This window comes from Rutidosis leptorrhynchoides, chromosome 3, assembly GCF_046630445.1.
Source record: "Rutidosis leptorrhynchoides isolate AG116_Rl617_1_P2 chromosome 3, CSIRO_AGI_Rlap_v1, whole genome shotgun sequence".
In the NCBI taxonomy this organism is placed as follows: domain Eukaryota; kingdom Viridiplantae; phylum Streptophyta; class Magnoliopsida; order Asterales; family Asteraceae; genus Rutidosis; species Rutidosis leptorrhynchoides.
Genome location: NC_092335.1, coordinates 293,562,956 through 293,579,712, shown reverse-complemented (window position 1 = coordinate 293,579,712; position 16,757 = coordinate 293,562,956). Strand labels below are relative to the sequence as shown.

Below are 16,757 nucleotides of genomic sequence, written 5' to 3'. Positions count from 1 at the left end.
TAAAAGTGGCCGAATTTTAGGAGGGTAGAAAAGTCAGTTTGCCCTCTTTTTTATTAAATAATTCGGCTAAGGTTTTCAAGGGAGGGTTTGAAACTTTTTCGTTTTAAACCTTGTACTTTAGATTAGCTTAAATAGCTCATTAAAGGTTTTAATTTAATTGTTTAAAGGCTACAAGTTTTATAGTATTATATTTTGTTCACGAAAATTAATTAGCTTATTATTTACGTCTTTTATTAACTTGTCGTTTATTACACAAAGTTAATTATTAAGTTTTATAATTCTTAGCGCTTAACAATTATTATTAAAGTTAATAAATTGTTAAGTTTAATTATATTGTTTGGGCAAAATAAATGATGAAAGGATATATAAATGTTGGAAATTTGAGGGTCGTTATACATATCCCCCATTCTCCTTCTCATTCTCTTCTTGTTATTCTTTTACTTATCATCTAATAAATATCTAATATCTAATTAGGTAATTAAAATTAGTTCGTTATGAATACTTGGAATATTGAAGGTTTCCAGATCTGTTGTATAAGCCTTTTAGCCACACGACTTCATTTTAGTTAATCTAGTTTGTTTAAAAATTATGTTATGGTGTATCTGAAGCTCGTAAATGTATTATCATATCTTTTTTTTTTTTTTTTAGTTTTTCGACTCAAATTTTTTTTTGTATATAATGTGTATATTTATAGTTGCAAAATACGGAGCAACTGTGTTTATCTATGGATTAATATTTTATACTCCATTGTGGTAAGGAAAAAGAAAAAATATTTTATACTCCATTGTGGCAAGGGAAAACCAAAAAAATATATATATATATATATCGATATACATAATATGTATATTTATAGTTGCAAAATACGGAGCAAGTGTGTTTATCTATGGATTAATATTTTATACTCCATTGTGGTAAGGAAAAAGGAAAAAAATATTTTATACTCCATTGTGGTAGGGGAAAAAAATAAAAAAAAAGTTTGCTACAGTAACTACAGTGATTGCTACGGTGTAATAGTGATTTTAGGGGAGGTGACGAGATATTATTGGTCTCCGATGTCCATATTTAGTATATAGTATAGTATAGTATAATAATATAATAATGCTTTTCGGAAATAATTGCTATATCATGAATAATAAAGCCTAAACACATTAGTTACCACTTTAACTTCATGAAAGGAGCATATCCTACTACACAGTGATAACTACAGAAAGTTGGTGTAGGTAGTTGGGCTAAAATCGTCTCATCATATTATGGTGCCACTTGGAATCAATGCATCTTTGATCACTGTTACAATGCCGCTCTTAATGAAGTAGCCGTCCGTTTCCCTTGCTGTTTCTTCAACGTTGTCAGCGTTTAGAATCTGCGAGTACAATCTCACACAAATCATAACAATCGCATAGGTCTACTGATATTCATTTATTGTAGTTATTATTAATATAATATGAGTAATTATATTATTATTATATGCAACTGCTGCTACTACACTCCTAAAAATAAATGGCTTATTATGCTTCTTAAATTTACCTTCACATTATCTCCAATCCGAGCATTTTTGTCTATTATAGCTCTCTTGATATGTGAGTTCTTTCCAATACCTATTGGAACACCTCCCTTTGCTTCTAACAGTCTTAAGTAACTATCAGTCTGCTCCATACAAACAAACATAAACCACCGTCATTCATTTTTCAAACACTGCATCTACGATATATATAAATTATTATCTTTCCAAATTGACTACCTCATAGTAGTCAGCCCCCATAAGCAAAGTGTCTTCAATAATAGCACCTTCAGAGATGCATGACCGAAGACCAACCACCGAATGATGTATTTTGCATTTCTATATACAAGATGATATTCCTCAGAACAAGTCTAAAAATTCCACACAGAGACAGTTGATTTAACTGAACAATATAGTAATTAATAATCACCTTGATCACACAACCCTCACCAATGACACTGTTTGTAACATCGGCATTCAACATTTTTGAAGGCGGTAAATATCTTGGTTGCGTATAGATTGGAGCAGAACGGTCATAGAAACTACATCCAAATAATTATCAACAAGCTATAGATGAGAATCAGTGCATCTTATTGTCGTACTACCAGTTTAACTACAGTAATTTATAAAGAAAATGGACCTGAAATCTGGTTTTGGCTTCTTGGTGATACCTAGATTTGCATGATAGAAAGCCTCAATAGTACCAATGTCTTCCCAATAACCATCATACAGGTATGCTTGTACCTAATAATAAGCAAAGAAAGAAGATTTTCAAGTTTAGGCATATATAAATATTTTCAAGTTTAGGTAATCTGTCAGGAGTTTTTCGGAAGAACTCAGATGTTGACCAAGTTTGACTTTGACAGAGTTTTGACAGATTTTGTTTCCGATTAAACCGAGTTTTGGCTGAGTTTTGACCAATTTTACGAGTAATCCCGAGAGTTTAGGCTTAGTTTGACCGATTACTCGCTGAGTACTACCCGAGCACTAGGCATTATAGAATGTGTGTGTATACTTTCAGATTTTAAAGCCATAAACAAAAGGCAGACTACATGATGATAAAGCTCATCTTACCCTTAGCCCAACTGAAGTTGCACCCGGAATCACTTCACTTCCAAAATCATTCGCCTTTGGAAACTTGTCTCTGAGCAAATCAAGCATAACATTCTTACTGAAAACATATATCCCCATACTTGCGATAAAAGGCATTTCTTTAGCTCTCTTATCATCCAACCCTAAAATTGTCGTATCAACCTTCATGGCTTGCAATTTTTCTCCCTTTGGTTTTTCTGAAAATTCAATAATCCTTCCTTCCTCATCTATCTTCATTAATCCGAATGCTGTCGCACGCTTTTCATCCATGGGCAAAGCAGCAACTGTTATATCAGCATCATTTTCTCTATGAGCTTGAATGAATTTTTCATAGTCCATCCGATACAAATGATCGCCCGCAAGAACCAGAAATTCTAACACATTTTGTTCTTCAAGTAGCCATAAATACTGCCTTACAGCATCAGCTGTACCCTATTCATTCACAACTAAACATAAATCACACATACCAAACATTGTACTATTTAATTATCTTCTTATATCTTATTTGACAATAGGGATAATAGATAATATATTACTAGATACCTGAAACCAGTCAGGATTTTCAGGACTTTGTTGTGCAGCAAGTACTTCAACAAAGCCTTCATTCTTATATCCACCCATATTGCTTGCATACGCACGTGACAAGTGACGATTAAGAGATGCTGAATTGAATTGAGTAAGAACATATATTTTATTTACATTGCTGTTCAAACAATTACTAACAGGTATATCTATAAGTCTGTAATTAGCTCCCAAAGGAACAGCCGGTTTTGCTCTTTTCTTTGTAAGAGGATATAGTCGAGTCCCTGCTCCACCACCAAGAATTATTCCAAGAACACTCTACACATTCAAAATTCAAAATGTTACATCATAAGGTTATCCATATCATGTCCGATTTGAACTTAAAACGATCGATAGTGGAAGATATTATTAGCCCACAAATTTAAGCCTAAAGGTGTCCATACTTGTATATTTTTATGCCAATATATATGTAATCTAGATTAAAGGAAAGTGTGCATACATTGCTGGCATCAAGATCGAGACAAGTTTGAGAATAACTAGAATCAGAAACAGCTTTCGGGCAAACGACATTGGGAGTTATGAAGCTTCTTCTTGCTTTTCTTCTGCCATTTACATCCTTAACGTTGATGCTATTTGTTTGTTTGAAAACGACATTCTGACCGAATATCTGACAAGTATTCGATGAAGCAAGTCGGGTGGTAGATGAGGTATTATTGTTACACATCAACCCACCTGACTGAATCATCATCATCATTAGTAGATTAAATCAAATAATAATGTGTATGAAAGATATTATAAATGGTAATTGTGATGTGATGAATAAACATGGGGAGGAGAACCAATCTTGTGTGGATGTCGAGTGTGTGTTCATTACAATCACATCCTCATGCATACCAACACAACACACACAAACAGAAGCAGCCAAACCAATGTCCCTATTACTTGAAAAGCATCACAATTTGTTAATTGCATTTTAGTCCCTAAACTTCTGTCAATAAACAACAAGCCCGGTAACTTGCTACACAACACAAATTATTTTTAACTTAAATTGAAATATGATTTGTATTTGTATGGCTAAATAAGGCTCATCTAAATATCGATATAGAAATGTAGATGTCGAGGAGATAAAAGAAAATAGGACAAAATCATACTTGTGAGAGTGACGCCACAATAGCTACTCCGATGTTCCGATCTTTTCAATTTTTACTCATTTCTTGGGTAAAGTCTCACTTACACAAGTTATAAAAAAAAAAAAAAAAAAAAAAGGGAAAATAGACTCGTCAATGAAGCCGATTTGGGGCTAGAGTCATCACATCACGTGTCCGGGTCCATGGAGAACTGCCTTCGTATCTATAAATTGAATCAGTTTGTAGTCAGTACTTGTATTATCATAAGATTAAAAGGTTGAACCTATTTTAGATACGGAGTGTATTTTAGGCTTTTTTTTTTCAAATTAAATTGACAAATTCTTTTATATTAATCATTAATATTGATTAATATTGATATTGATTGATGGTATTGAAACTATGTTGTGTCTCACCTATCTGTTTCCGATTTAAACTATTTCTAAACATTATTATTTGATTATTATCAATATGTGTTTATATATTTATATATTCTTTTTGCTTCTCTTCAATTGAAATAACAAGTCAGAAGTGGGGAGTTTAAGCAAAAAACAAAAAGAAAAAAAAGAATCTCAATGCATGCTCTCCATATTTGGAGAAATTTGAGAGTAGGGCAAATAATATTTCAGATATGGAATTATCACTATTCATTAGGTGATTGTCAAATGATATGTTCATTGCTCTGTCATGCACTGTATTGATTTAGTATAGAATTGTTTGAAGGATGACTCTTTATGTAAATGGTTGAAAATGGATTTGATTTGGAATAAAATATTCTTCAAATATGCTGCTTGTCCTCCATTTTTAGCATATCCGTTTTGTGGGACTTATAGTTCTCTACCACGTGTGAAGTCCTGTCAACAATATGAGTTTGCATCTTGGCTAATTCATTGGAAAAGAAAACATAAGAGACGAAGCATATGAGCCCTTTAAAACCGGATACTACTACTCAAACTTGTTGGCAATGTTTTAACATTTGAGATTGTACAAAATAGTGAGACCATCAATCTTTTAACTCATGCACTCAGAAACATGTCAGGTAGTTTGCAGAGTTTTTATCTGCATACAAAAAGAAATGCGATCTCAAATCTAACGTGTATGCAGTGGACCATTGACCCATTTGGAGCTACTTAGTACCTCCTGTTTTTACATCAATCAAATAAGTACAAAATATATATGAAATATTACAACAAGCATTTGCTGAAACAAATGCGTAAATATTACTATCATCTAATTTGTGTCATCTTCAGATATTCTAATTACGAGTTTTTCAGTCTTACCGCATCCTATGGACCTAGTCAAGTAGTATATATATGATTCTATAAACTGCACAGGTACATAACAAAAGGCATTACATATGAGTTTTACATGTTAAATCCTCATTGCCAGCTGGCATCGCAGATGAATGACCAAACTTGTTCATTGTCAGGTAAACTGACTGTTGCTCGAATCCAATATTTGGTGGTGATGACATAACTCCATGTTCACTCACTCGTTGCTTTTTCATGGGCCTCTCTCGTATTGGGTTGTTCTCAACGGGTGAACCCAAGTGACATCCAGATTCTTCTGGTGTTAACGGCTCATGTCGTTCATCGATCGAAATGTTCTTGAGTGGCCCACATTCTTTGGCCACAGGTGTTGGAATTACAACATCTGTTGTCACAAATTTGGATTCTGGGGAATTATTATTATTATCTTGTGATTCTTGAACATGTGGTTGAGTTCCACTACTGAGCTTTTGTTGCTCTTCGATGATCTTTTTCAGGTATTTCCCTTGGGCTTCTATCCGTAATTGCAGCTGTCTTTGCACCTATTCACAACAGTTCCCATTTAAAACTTGAATGACAATCGAGTATCATCACTAAAAGGTTGTTTAGCTTTCCCATAAGATGGTAAGTTCTAACGAATACGACATGTCACCGTGACTAATTCCTCTAGCAGTATTCTACTTTTTAACAAATTACAAAACTTGGAATTACTCGCCGAGTACTCGGTTTTTGGAAAAGATTAAGCCGCGCAATCAAACTCGGTCATATTGTTTCTTTGCTAATTAAAAAACTATAATTTGTGGGCGGAAACAAGAAAAAGTGCCATATATAACAAATGTATAAAAGAACGGCAGATAGGCTGTAAGTAGTAACACCTCCAGTTGCTCATGCAGTCGTTTTTGGACCTCCATCTGCAACTTGAGGGCTTCTGTAATTTGCATTCCATTGCATAAAAAAACAATATAAATAGCACACATGAATTAATTCTAATAAACTCATGAATAGTTGAGGTTCCAAATTATGATAGTTAAGCGCCAATAATATGAACTCTCTGGTTTGGCTATCTATCGATTACACTCGCTCACACCAATCAAGCCAAATAACATAATATTTATTGTGTTCTTCATTGAAGATTGATATTGCCTTGTCATATATTGTTATTAATTATTAATGTTTAAGTGATAAGCCCTACACACTTGATGGAGAACTTGTTTTGTGAAGGTGAAGATAAGATGAAAATAATAAATAAGGGTAAAAAAGAAAGTTTGGTCATATATAATAGTTTTTTATAGCAAGCAAAATTTCTTTTGAGATGAAAGAAAATGGAATTTACTAACCCGAGCCCTACAGGCCATGGTTAAGGTATCTATTTTATTGATTTCAAATTTAAAACTTATACTTTCAGTGCATAAATATATTCTTAAGATATTATAAAGAAAGTGAATATTAGAACATGATGTATATTATACACTTTATAACCAAATCAAATGAGTTTATAAGTCTAAATATAAAAATCTTAACAGGTTATGGTTAGAAATATAAAAAAGTACTGCGGAAAATAGATATGTGATGAAGTATGTTTTTCTTATTTTATTACTTACTAAAAAAATTGGACCTAATTTATTTCCATATTCTTACTGTTTGAATCTAGTAACTGCTTTTACTTTATACGAGTATTTCCATTTATTTTATTTTTATTATTTTCTATAAATATTAGTAAAAATTAGCCATTTAGCCAATGGAGTGTTAGGGCTTGTTTTAATTAAGTTCAAGTGTCCATATACGCCATGTACTACTTTGTTTTTCGTCTGTTCTTTCATAAATATTTTAAAAATGCTCAAAAAACATCACATATTAGAATAGAAACATAGGAAATACTACATAGACTTACGATGACCCATCCAAACTGGAAAGCACATCGCCTGTTTCTTTCTGGTCAAACGCTTTTCCTTGCATAACACAAATCGAGAATAATAATCAGTACATTTGTTAATATTTCCTTTTAAATTGTAGAAATTAAGGGCATCAATTAATTGGAACTGATCAATTATAGAATCGTTTTTGAAATTATCTAATAAAGACTTATCAATCTAAAATCGTATTAACAAATACCTTCAGATGAGGAATCTGGCAGGTACTTTGCCAGCCTGTACTTCTGTACAAATAACAAACATACATAAGTTAATAAAGTATGAGTATGCCCACTGATTGATCTACGCTGATGTCATCTACCTGTAAATGGCTCTTCACATGATAAATTGTTAAACCTTGAACACCCATGACTCTGACCACCCCTTTTGGAGTAGCCCCTGTACAACACAAGTCGGTTATTGCATTAACACATATAATAATCATAATCATGTTAAAATATTAAGACTAATCTACTTCATGCAATTCCTCAAGGACTGAAGTTTCTTTCCAGATGTTTATACTTCAAACAAATAAAGTTTTTCCTACTTTCATATGAGCCGAAATATATATTTTATCAGCCAAAGTATATTACAGTAGCATTCAGGACGACTTAAAGTGATAATAACAAGAAAATGTTGGTGGTTCTCACACATTACGGGTAATGGTTCAATGAGAGAGACAAGCCCGAGTCAACTTTATGGACTCACAACCTCAAGTCGAGATCAAGCATGAGCTTGCAAAATATGTGTTTAATTAGGATGATGATCAAGTGAGTTCAGCTTAAGCTCATAAGTAGTTTTATTTCAGTTTTTAATGCGTGTACATGTATGGCGCTACGTACAAAAAGTTGGTCTCTGAACACCAGATTTGCAATGTATGACTTTTAAGAATACTCGCAAAAGTGGTTTACTAGTTTATAAATGCCCAAAATGAATTTTTTCTTTATGTGGATTAAAATGAAATACTCCTGCTTTTATAATGCTTATTTCTTACAGTATAACCATATATAACTTAACCTACTATGATGGGAATATCAAATACATTGTTGATTGAAAGCTTCTGATTTTGTGAATGGGTGTAAATCTACCGTGTGCTTACAACATGTAGAAACTTGATTTTACTTTTTGAGCTCCATCTTTTTAAGCATCAGTTTTCATCAAACATTTCCTTCCACTGATCAATCATTTTTCCTAGGACCACATTCCCTATATCATGTACGATATGCTCTGTTCTTTCCCTTTCCATCTCTTTTATATACTACCACATGAGGAGTTGTCTGAGCGTCGTGTGACTGTTTGTTAAAGTGGCATTCTTTGTACTCAAGGTACGATTTTGATTGTTCAATTTCAAATTATTTGCTCGTAGTGACTCATTTAGCATAACTAGGGACTTATTAGCTTCTTCTTCTAACTTTTGAATATTATCTTCAGATGTTTTTCTTGCCTTAAGACTCGGCGACAAGATTCTATCAACCTAATTGTTTACGCTAGAAGCATCATCCTTAGCATTTTCTAGTTCGACTTCCACATCAAGCTTTTTTTTATGTGATAATTTAAAGAAGCAGCTTGATGTAGAAGCCGAACTAGAAAATATTAAGCAAAATGTTTCTAACGCAAACAAGCAAGCTGACAGAATCTTGTCGTCGAGCCTTAAGGCAATACATATTTATGAAAATAATATTCAAAAGTTGAAAGTAGCTAATCAGTCCCTCGATATGCTGAATGAGAAGCTAGTAGCAAATAATTTTAAAAATGAACAATCGGAATCACACTTTTTTTTTGGGTAAAGGGTTACCCCGATGAACTTTTATTAATGAATAAAAGAAAGATAACAATGAAGAACAGCTGCTTTAAGTGAGTCTTAAAGCCCAGCAAACACCCAAGCCAAAAGGCAAACACACAAAAACTAGAAAGAAAACTAGTCTAAATTCCAAGCAATCCGAAAAAGCTTAATCTTCCTTGACTCCTTGAAGCGAATTGCCATAAGTTTCAACCGGACAGTAGAATATATCGCCTCAAATAAGTTATCCGCTGGCCTTCGCTTCTTCTTAAATAACCGATTATTCCTCTCCTGCCAGATAAAGTAGACCGAAGCCGCAAACATTAGTTTTTTCACAAGTGTATCAACTGAGTTTAGAACATGAGATTCTAAAATCAAATCTGTGACCGCAGCCCATTGGAACGTAGTCACAGCATTCATGTGGGGTTGAACCAAGCTCCAAACCCTTCGAGCATATTGACACTCGAAGAAGAGATGATCATGAGAATCCGAACACATAGAACAAAGAGAACACACCAAGCTTTGATCGTCACGAACTTCCCAAGACTTAAGTTTGTCGTGGGTTTTTAACTTCTGACCCATAAGTAACCAAAGGATAAAAGCGTGTCGAGGAATACAATGAGAAAACCATACAATAATAAACCATGGTACAATTGGTTTACTTGGACGAATAGCTTCATAAACGCTGCTAACCGCAAACCTGGATTCAATTCCATCAGCTTCTTTCCACACAATATAGTCTCTATTATTTGATAAGATAGGAACCGAAATAGAAGCTAAAATGGGGTATTTTGTTAACCACTGAGTTGGCCATACCCAACTGTTATTGTGAACCAGATCCGCAACTCTTGTTTCATAGCTAAACCTTGTAGCATTGATATCCCTCCATGACACTATATCAATAAGTGGGCCAACATTACACCAAGTGTCAAACCAAGCCAAAACCGAGGACCCATCTCCAATCTTATGCACCATAAATTTACGAACAGAATCACGACATCTCAGGATCTTTCTCCAACTCCAGCTCGCATCCGCCTTAATCGAAACATCCCAAAAAGATTTATTTTTTAGATGATGGGAGTGAACCCATTTAACCCAAAGAGATTCTTTAAGGGTAATAATACTCCAAATATGAGTAGTCATTAATGCAACATTCCAATATTTGAGCCTTTTAATTCCGAGACCCCCCTCATCTTTCGGCAAGCATAAGACATCCCACTTAACCTTTGCTTTACCCCTTTTCATAGCTCCTTGGCACCAAAGAAAACCTCGAAGAAGTTTTTCGATGTCATTAATAATAGCATCAGGCAGAATGAATACCGAGGCCCAATAAATATGCATAGAAGTTAGAACAGAAATAATAAGTTGGACTCTCCCAGCAAAGGAAAGCGACTTATTCTTCCAGTCATCAATTTTATGCTTCACCCTTTCCACCAAAATCTTGCAATCTTGATATAATAATCGAGAGGAAACTAACGGCACCCCGAGATACCGAACTGGGAGGTTCCCTTCATCGAAAGGGAGGATATCTAGAATCGCTGCTTTCAAGTGGTTTGTCACATTAGAGAAAAAAGCTAAACTTTTCGGGAGACTGGGAGTTAGACCTGAACAATGTTTAAACTCCTCAAGAGCTTCACGGATAACTTTCACCGAACCTATGTTTGCGTAGGAAAAAAGAAACAAATCATCTGCAAAACACAAGTTAATAATTTTCAATTGCTCACATTTAGGATGATAACGAAAGTTGTCTTCCTGAGCAACTTGTCTTCTAAGCATTAGAGTTAACACTTCCATTACAAGAGTGAAGAGATAAGGAGACATAGGGTCACCTTGTCTCAGACCACGCCTTCCTTGAAAATAGCCATGAACATTCCCATTTATGTTAATAGAATATGAAGCCGTCGTTACACACTTCATGATCCAATTGACCATTCTGGAATGGAAACCGAACCCCAATAAAGTCGCCTTCAAAAAATCCCAATTCACGGTATCATAAGCCTTCTGAATATCAACCTTAAATGCACATCTCGAAACTCCTCTATCAAGATGATAGTTTTTCATGATTTCCTGCGTGAGCATTATGCTATCAGAGATGCGTCTATTCGGAATAAAAGCAGATTGGTTTTCACTAACAATATCATCCAGGCTCAATTTAATTCTGTTCGTGATCACCTTGCTAATGCATTTGTACATAACATTACAACAAGAGATGGGACGGAAATCAGTAACCTTGGAGGGGCTTTGAACCTTCGGCACTAAAGAGATCAGTGTATGATTAATTTCTTTCAGAAGTTTACCCTTAGAAAAGAAGTCCTTCACAGCTTTCACCACATCTTCACCTACAATATCCCACGCATTCTTGAAAAACGCAGCTGAATAACCGTCCGGCCCCGGAGACTTTAGGTCATTTATATCAAACATGGCTTTTTTTATTTCGTCCGTAGTCACCGGAGATATCATCTCCATAGCCTTCTGATCGGTAACTTTCTTGGAAAAAAGTAATTGCGGATCAACAATATTCGAACAGTTGTCATGATGTCCTAAAAAGTTTCTGAAGTGATCAGTTATAACATCAAAAGCAGCTTGGCCTTCCACTATATTACCTTCGCTATTCTCAATTGCGTGTATTTTACCTCGATGCATACGCCCCTTGACCACATTATGGAAGTATCTCGAGTTACCATCCCCAACTCGGAGCCACTCGACTTTCGATTTTTGCTTCAAAAAACATTCTTCCTCATATATAGCCTCATTGTATTTTTTGAGAATGGTACTTTCTTTCTTCCTTAGATCCCTAGAGTTGGGATCACTATCCAGCAAAACTTGAGCTGCATCTAGCTCGCTTCTAAGGGTAATGACATTTGAGTGAAGGTTACCTTTACTCCACATCAATTTTCGCATTTGCTTTTTGAGAAGACGCAACCTTTTTGTAACTCTAAACATCATGTGCCCCGGGATTTCTACCTTCCAACCTTCAGAAACTACATCCTTAAACTTCTCATGCTCAATAATGTAATTACTGAACTTGAAGGGTTTTGGTTTCCCCTCCCAACTTTGTGCAAATTTCAGGACAGCCGGGCAATGATCCGAGTTTCGGTATGCCTGAAATAAAACATATGCATCTACATAACGCGATATAAACGCATCATTAGCCATAACCCGATCAATTTTCTTTAACAAACCAACCTCAGCATTAGGTCTTTGATTCCAAGTAAACCGAAACCCCATATGGTTAACATCCACCATGTTAAGATTATCAACACAATCTTTGAATTCACGCATAGAAATTGTAACCTTTGAACCTCCCGTGGATGAATCCTCCAAACTTAACGAGGCGTTAAAGTCTCCCATCATAACCCATGGATTATCCCGCACAAAACATTTATGCATTTCCAACTCTCGCCATAAAGGTCTCCTCTGTTTGTAATGGTTCGCCGCATAAATAAACGATATGAAGAAATTATGGTCATCCATTAAAGATCTCACCTGACAATGAATCGCTTGATCCGAAACAGCTAGGATCATTAACCGAACAATATCTGTATCCCATCCAATGATAATACGGGTGCCACGTATGCATATACTGCTATTAGATGACCAATCGGAATCACACTTTGAGTACAAAGAATAACACTTTAACAAACAGCCACACAATGCTCACAGAAAAATACATCAACTCATGTAATAGTATTCAGTGGCTCTATTAATCGACTCAACAGCAAGCGTCAATTAATTGGCAACTTGACTGTCGCTTAGAGCCTAAATTGAACTTCAGGCATGTTTAAAACCCATGAAAATTTGATTCAACCATTTTCATAGCGTCTCACACTTTTTTTTAAACCTACTTATTGGCTGGAGGTCCATTCGAAAGCAATCTCTCTATCCATAGAAGATTGAGAGGAAGGACTTTCTCTACTATATCACTCTGGGTTGAGAAATGACTTGTCTTTATTCTAGGATTGGGGAAGGATTGTCTACATCTTACCTCCCTCATACCCCACTTTTGTGGAATTGGGTTTTGTTGTTGTTGTGTCATGTAATAGTATTCAAAAAAATAAGGAAGATGGCAAGGGAGAGAAGAGTGGAACATATCGTACAATCACATATATGGAATGTAGTCCTAAAAGAAATGATTGATTAATGGAAGAAGATGTTTGATGAAAAGAATAAAGAATGAAAAGTGAAGCTTAGAAAGAATACTTCTCTTTAGGTTTTCAGGGAAGGCTTGTATTTGCGCTCATTTACATTTGCTAGTCGCTTGACCTTATTCTCATTCAGACATGCTAATAAATGTATTTAACCATCACAAAACCATTTCTGTTGTTTCTTTTAAAATCTTATGTATCTCACTTTAGTCTTAGAAAGTAAGTGTTAAATAAATTAGGTTTTCAGCAACTGTGATACAAACCCAATTGTCATATTGTGACAACAAATAAATAAAAATAAGATAGATAATCAACTTTCGAGGTCTATAAGCTCTCCGATGGTTTGCTTTCGAGAGGTAAACCACTACCCTTAACTAATAACCAAATCAATTCGTAATATTCAGCATAATGAAGTTACAAAAGTAAAGGCCTGTATATGGATAAAGTCCAACTATATAAGATTTTAGTAATATGTAACATTTCCTAATAAAAATAAAGCCTAGCTAATATAACATCCACAATTAAAATTAAAATCATAAATAATACTAATACATACTATTCTATCCTAATATAATATACGTGATGTCAAAATGTCGAACCTTTTTCAAAGTTTTAGAGCTCTAATGATTAAATTAAATTTTTAGAAAACTAATACTGTAGTATTGAGGGATTAGTACATGCATGTGAAACTGACTTAGTTAATGCATAGACTTCAAGCTTATGTAACTATATAATAATCCTCCAAATGGAGTTATTTTTCGACGTCTCATTATAGAAACACCAAGACCTAGAAGAACCATACTTGCACCTTGGTTTAATAAGGACTACATCTTTTAGTATATCCCTATCACAAGTTGATTATCTTCCGGTAACATTATCCTTGTTGTATGCTGATACATCAGAAAGTTTATTAATGAGCAGTTTACTATTTACTATCCAAATAGCAACATTCTTTATTTAATGTGATGCAACAATCTACCAAGTTTATAAATGACTCATGTTCAACTTATCAATGCTCAATCATTAGCTGCAATATATGCTAGAGCAATAAAGGCGTGCAAAATAAATTCAAATAATAAAGTTAAAACTTAGGTAAACAACATCAATATAACTCACTATCAGGGCCACCGAGTTGTGCCACGGCATCTACAAATCGTTCGTGAAGATCATGTGTCCAACGAAGTCGCTGTTTAGAAGCTAGACTAGGGTTGTTATTTACACCATTGACCACATCCATATTACTAGACCACAGCTGATCAACGCATAATATGCTGTTGCAACCCAACTGCAGCACTCTTTAATTGAAATATAACTCATTCACCTAAATAAAAAAAACCAACAAGTTCATAAACTAACAATCAAAACTCAGTATATGAAAGAATTTGAACTGCAAAAGATGAAACAAGTACTGGAACCTTATAAGAATCTGACGATTTTACCCCTTGTCTTTCATTTACAATAATCCAAATCCTGTAGCTTCCCTGCAAGTTGTAGGTAAATTCATATTGATTAAAATATAAACAAATCTTTTTATTTTGGAGTATATAAATGAACCCTAAGTTTTTTCACCCAACAATAGATTAGAAGTGGATCAACTCCAGCCCTAAATACTGCGACGATAGAAAAGGATGAATTTTAGATGGATGAATAGTGATTAGTATTTCAGTAATTCAGTAATACAAAAAAAAAAAAAAAACAATTAAAAATAAAATAGTTGAATTCGGATAGTAACGTACGTTAAGATGCTATGAGAATTTAGAATGTAACCTGTTTCCAGATTGAGCCCTAAAAAAGACAAACTCGGACAAACAAGAAAACGCAAGGGTAAAAAAGGTAACATCACACTAATTTTAATACTCAATTGGCATCCTCGATTAATCTCCAATTACTCATTTTTAAGTGAAGTTCGTTTTGATTTTTCAAAATTCGTTTAGTTAATTGGTCAACGTAGATTGATTTGTCAAAATCGAATTTGTTAATTAAAATCGGTCAAAGTGAAAATTAGTCAATATTTTAACATAAATTTAAACTAAAACTTTAGAGTTTTTGAATAAAATTAACAATTTTAGAAATTTGTGTTAAAGTTTATGTTTATATTTCTAGTTTTTATCTATATTTACACATATAATTATTGAAATTTAATATTTAAATATATAAAGTAGAATCCGATTAATCTCCGATTAATTCTCGAATTACCGATTACTCCTTCTAAACTCCCGACCTTGTAATCCCCGAAATAGCGAATTTTGCACCCTTGCTCCCTGGTCTCAAAAGTGTCGTTACATCTCCTCATTTGTTTTATTCTCTCGATTTTTAGTTACATAAGTTGCATTTCATAATTTAAATAAATAACAATTCTTTTTCTTTCTCTTCCAATAATTAATATGTCTAATGTCCAATGTCTAATATTACCACAACAATTCTCGATCATCAAATCGGATGATGTCTTTAACAATTTAATTAATAACCTCGTTGGAAAGATTTCAACAGTTGCATTCCCAGATGTTACAAAGCAAGATCAGGTATGTTGGAAAGATTTTGATGGTAATTTTGTACAATTTACTTCTAAAAGTGCTTGGGAAACTTTAAGATCTCATGCTCCTCAAGTGCGGTGGTATCATGTTATTTGGTTCTCAAAGTGTATCCCTCGGCACGCATTTATTGCTTGGTTGCTTATGAACGAGAAACTTAAGACTCAAGATAAGATGCGTGCTTGGGATTTGAACGGTTCAAATAATGGCCCGTTAGTGTGCTCGTTATGTAAGTTGCAACAAGACTCGCACGATCATCTATTCTTTGAGTGTATGTACTCTAATCAAGTTTGGCATATGATTAAGAGGTACATTACTATTCCCGGTATTAGTGACGAGTGGAAGATCATAGTTGAAAGATTGATTCCGTTTGCTCAAAGGAAGGTAGCCCGAGTTATGGTGACAAAAATTCTCTTTAGTGCTACGGTATATTACATTTGGTTGGAGCGGAACTCAAGGTTGTTTAAAGGTGAAGCTCGTGATCCAAAGAAGCTTGTTGACATCATCCATGGTACGGTTCGTTTGAAGCTGATGTCGGTGAAGTTCAAGGAGTCGCAACACGTGAGGAACTTGAAGATAGCATGGCAAATTTAAGGTTCTAGCGTTTGGTTTAGTTTGGTTGTAGATGCCTTGTTGCGTTTTGGTTTTTTTCCCTGTCTATGAGTCGTTTTTCTTATAGACATTCTTGTAATTGTGCGTCTTTAATATATCATTTACCGGGTGAATACCCTTTACCCAAAAAAATAACCTCGTTCAAGCTATTCATCCCCTGATTTCTCTTTTGCACCTCAATTGAGTTCATTTTCTTCACAAGAATTTTTCACAATTCTACTATATGAGAATTCATTTAGTTAACACACACCACAACAACAAATCGATCAATACTT

At 34.3% G+C, this 16,757-nt stretch overlaps 3 protein-coding genes across 4 annotated transcripts; 1 reads left to right on the top strand and 2 right to left on the bottom strand.

The window, feature by feature from the left end:
- Positions 1-1,083: 1,083 nt before the first annotated feature.
- LOC139897416 (glucose-1-phosphate adenylyltransferase small subunit 1, chloroplastic-like) lies at positions 1,084-3,997 on the bottom strand. Its single transcript, XM_071880110.1, has 8 exons — positions 3,612-3,997; positions 3,134-3,430; positions 2,573-3,022; positions 2,139-2,242; positions 1,929-2,040; positions 1,739-1,837; positions 1,525-1,644; positions 1,084-1,360 (listed from the first exon to the last, which is right to left on the bottom strand). The coding sequence occupies exons 1-8, from the start codon at positions 3,864-3,866 to the stop codon at positions 1,244-1,246; spliced, it is 1,554 nt and encodes a 517-aa protein (XP_071736211.1). The 5' UTR covers positions 3,867-3,997; the 3' UTR covers positions 1,084-1,243.
- A 1,358-nt stretch (positions 3,998-5,355) lies between these two features.
- Positions 5,356-15,000, bottom strand: LOC139897415 (myb family transcription factor PHL7-like). Of its 2 annotated transcripts, none has more exons than XM_071880108.1 (8): positions 14,909-15,000; positions 14,755-14,820; positions 14,456-14,660; positions 7,737-7,813; positions 7,617-7,659; positions 7,396-7,453; positions 6,380-6,449; positions 5,356-6,046 (listed from the first exon to the last, which is right to left on the bottom strand). In XM_071880108.1, the coding sequence occupies exons 3-8, from the start codon at positions 14,574-14,576 to the stop codon at positions 5,588-5,590; spliced, it is 828 nt and encodes a 275-aa protein (XP_071736209.1). In that variant the 5' UTR covers positions 14,577-14,660; positions 14,755-14,820; positions 14,909-15,000; the 3' UTR covers positions 5,356-5,587. The 2 variants fall into 2 exon arrangements, with proteins under 2 accessions (XP_071736209.1, XP_071736210.1); XM_071880109.1 differs by having other exon boundaries at positions 14,914-14,938.
- Positions 15,001-15,723: 723 nt separating this feature from the next.
- Positions 15,724-16,464, top strand: LOC139901028 (uncharacterized). The gene has a single exon (XM_071883769.1). It carries the CDS (start codon positions 15,724-15,726, stop codon positions 16,462-16,464), a length of 741 nt encoding a protein of 246 aa, XP_071739870.1.
- The last annotated feature ends 293 nt before the right edge of the window (positions 16,465-16,757 follow it).

Coding starts and splice junctions, on each gene's coding strand:
- LOC139897416 (XM_071880110.1), bottom strand. CDS start 3,866: ATGATGATGATGATTCAGTCAGGTGGGTTGATGTGTAACAATAATACC. Junction 2,041..2,138: donor AAGCCAAAACCAGATTTCAG/GTCCATTTTCTT, acceptor ATTTGGATGTAG/TTTCTATGACCGTTCTGCTC. Junction 1,838..1,928: donor GTGAGGGTTGTGTGATCAAG/GTGATTATTAAT, acceptor TCTTGTATATAG/AAATGCAAAATACATCATTC.
- LOC139897415 (XM_071880108.1), bottom strand. CDS start 14,576: ATGGATGTGGTCAATGGTGTAAATAACAACCCTAGTCTAGCTTCTAAA. Junction 7,660..7,736: donor ATGTGAAGAGCCATTTACAG/GTAGATGACATC, acceptor TTATTTGTACAG/AAGTACAGGCTGGCAAAGTA. Junction 7,454..7,616: donor GCCAGATTCCTCATCTGAAG/GTATTTGTTAAT, acceptor GTGTTATGCAAG/GAAAAGCGTTTGACCAGAAA.
- LOC139901028 (XM_071883769.1), top strand. CDS start 15,724: ATGTCTAATGTCCAATGTCTAATATTACCACAACAATTCTCGATCATC.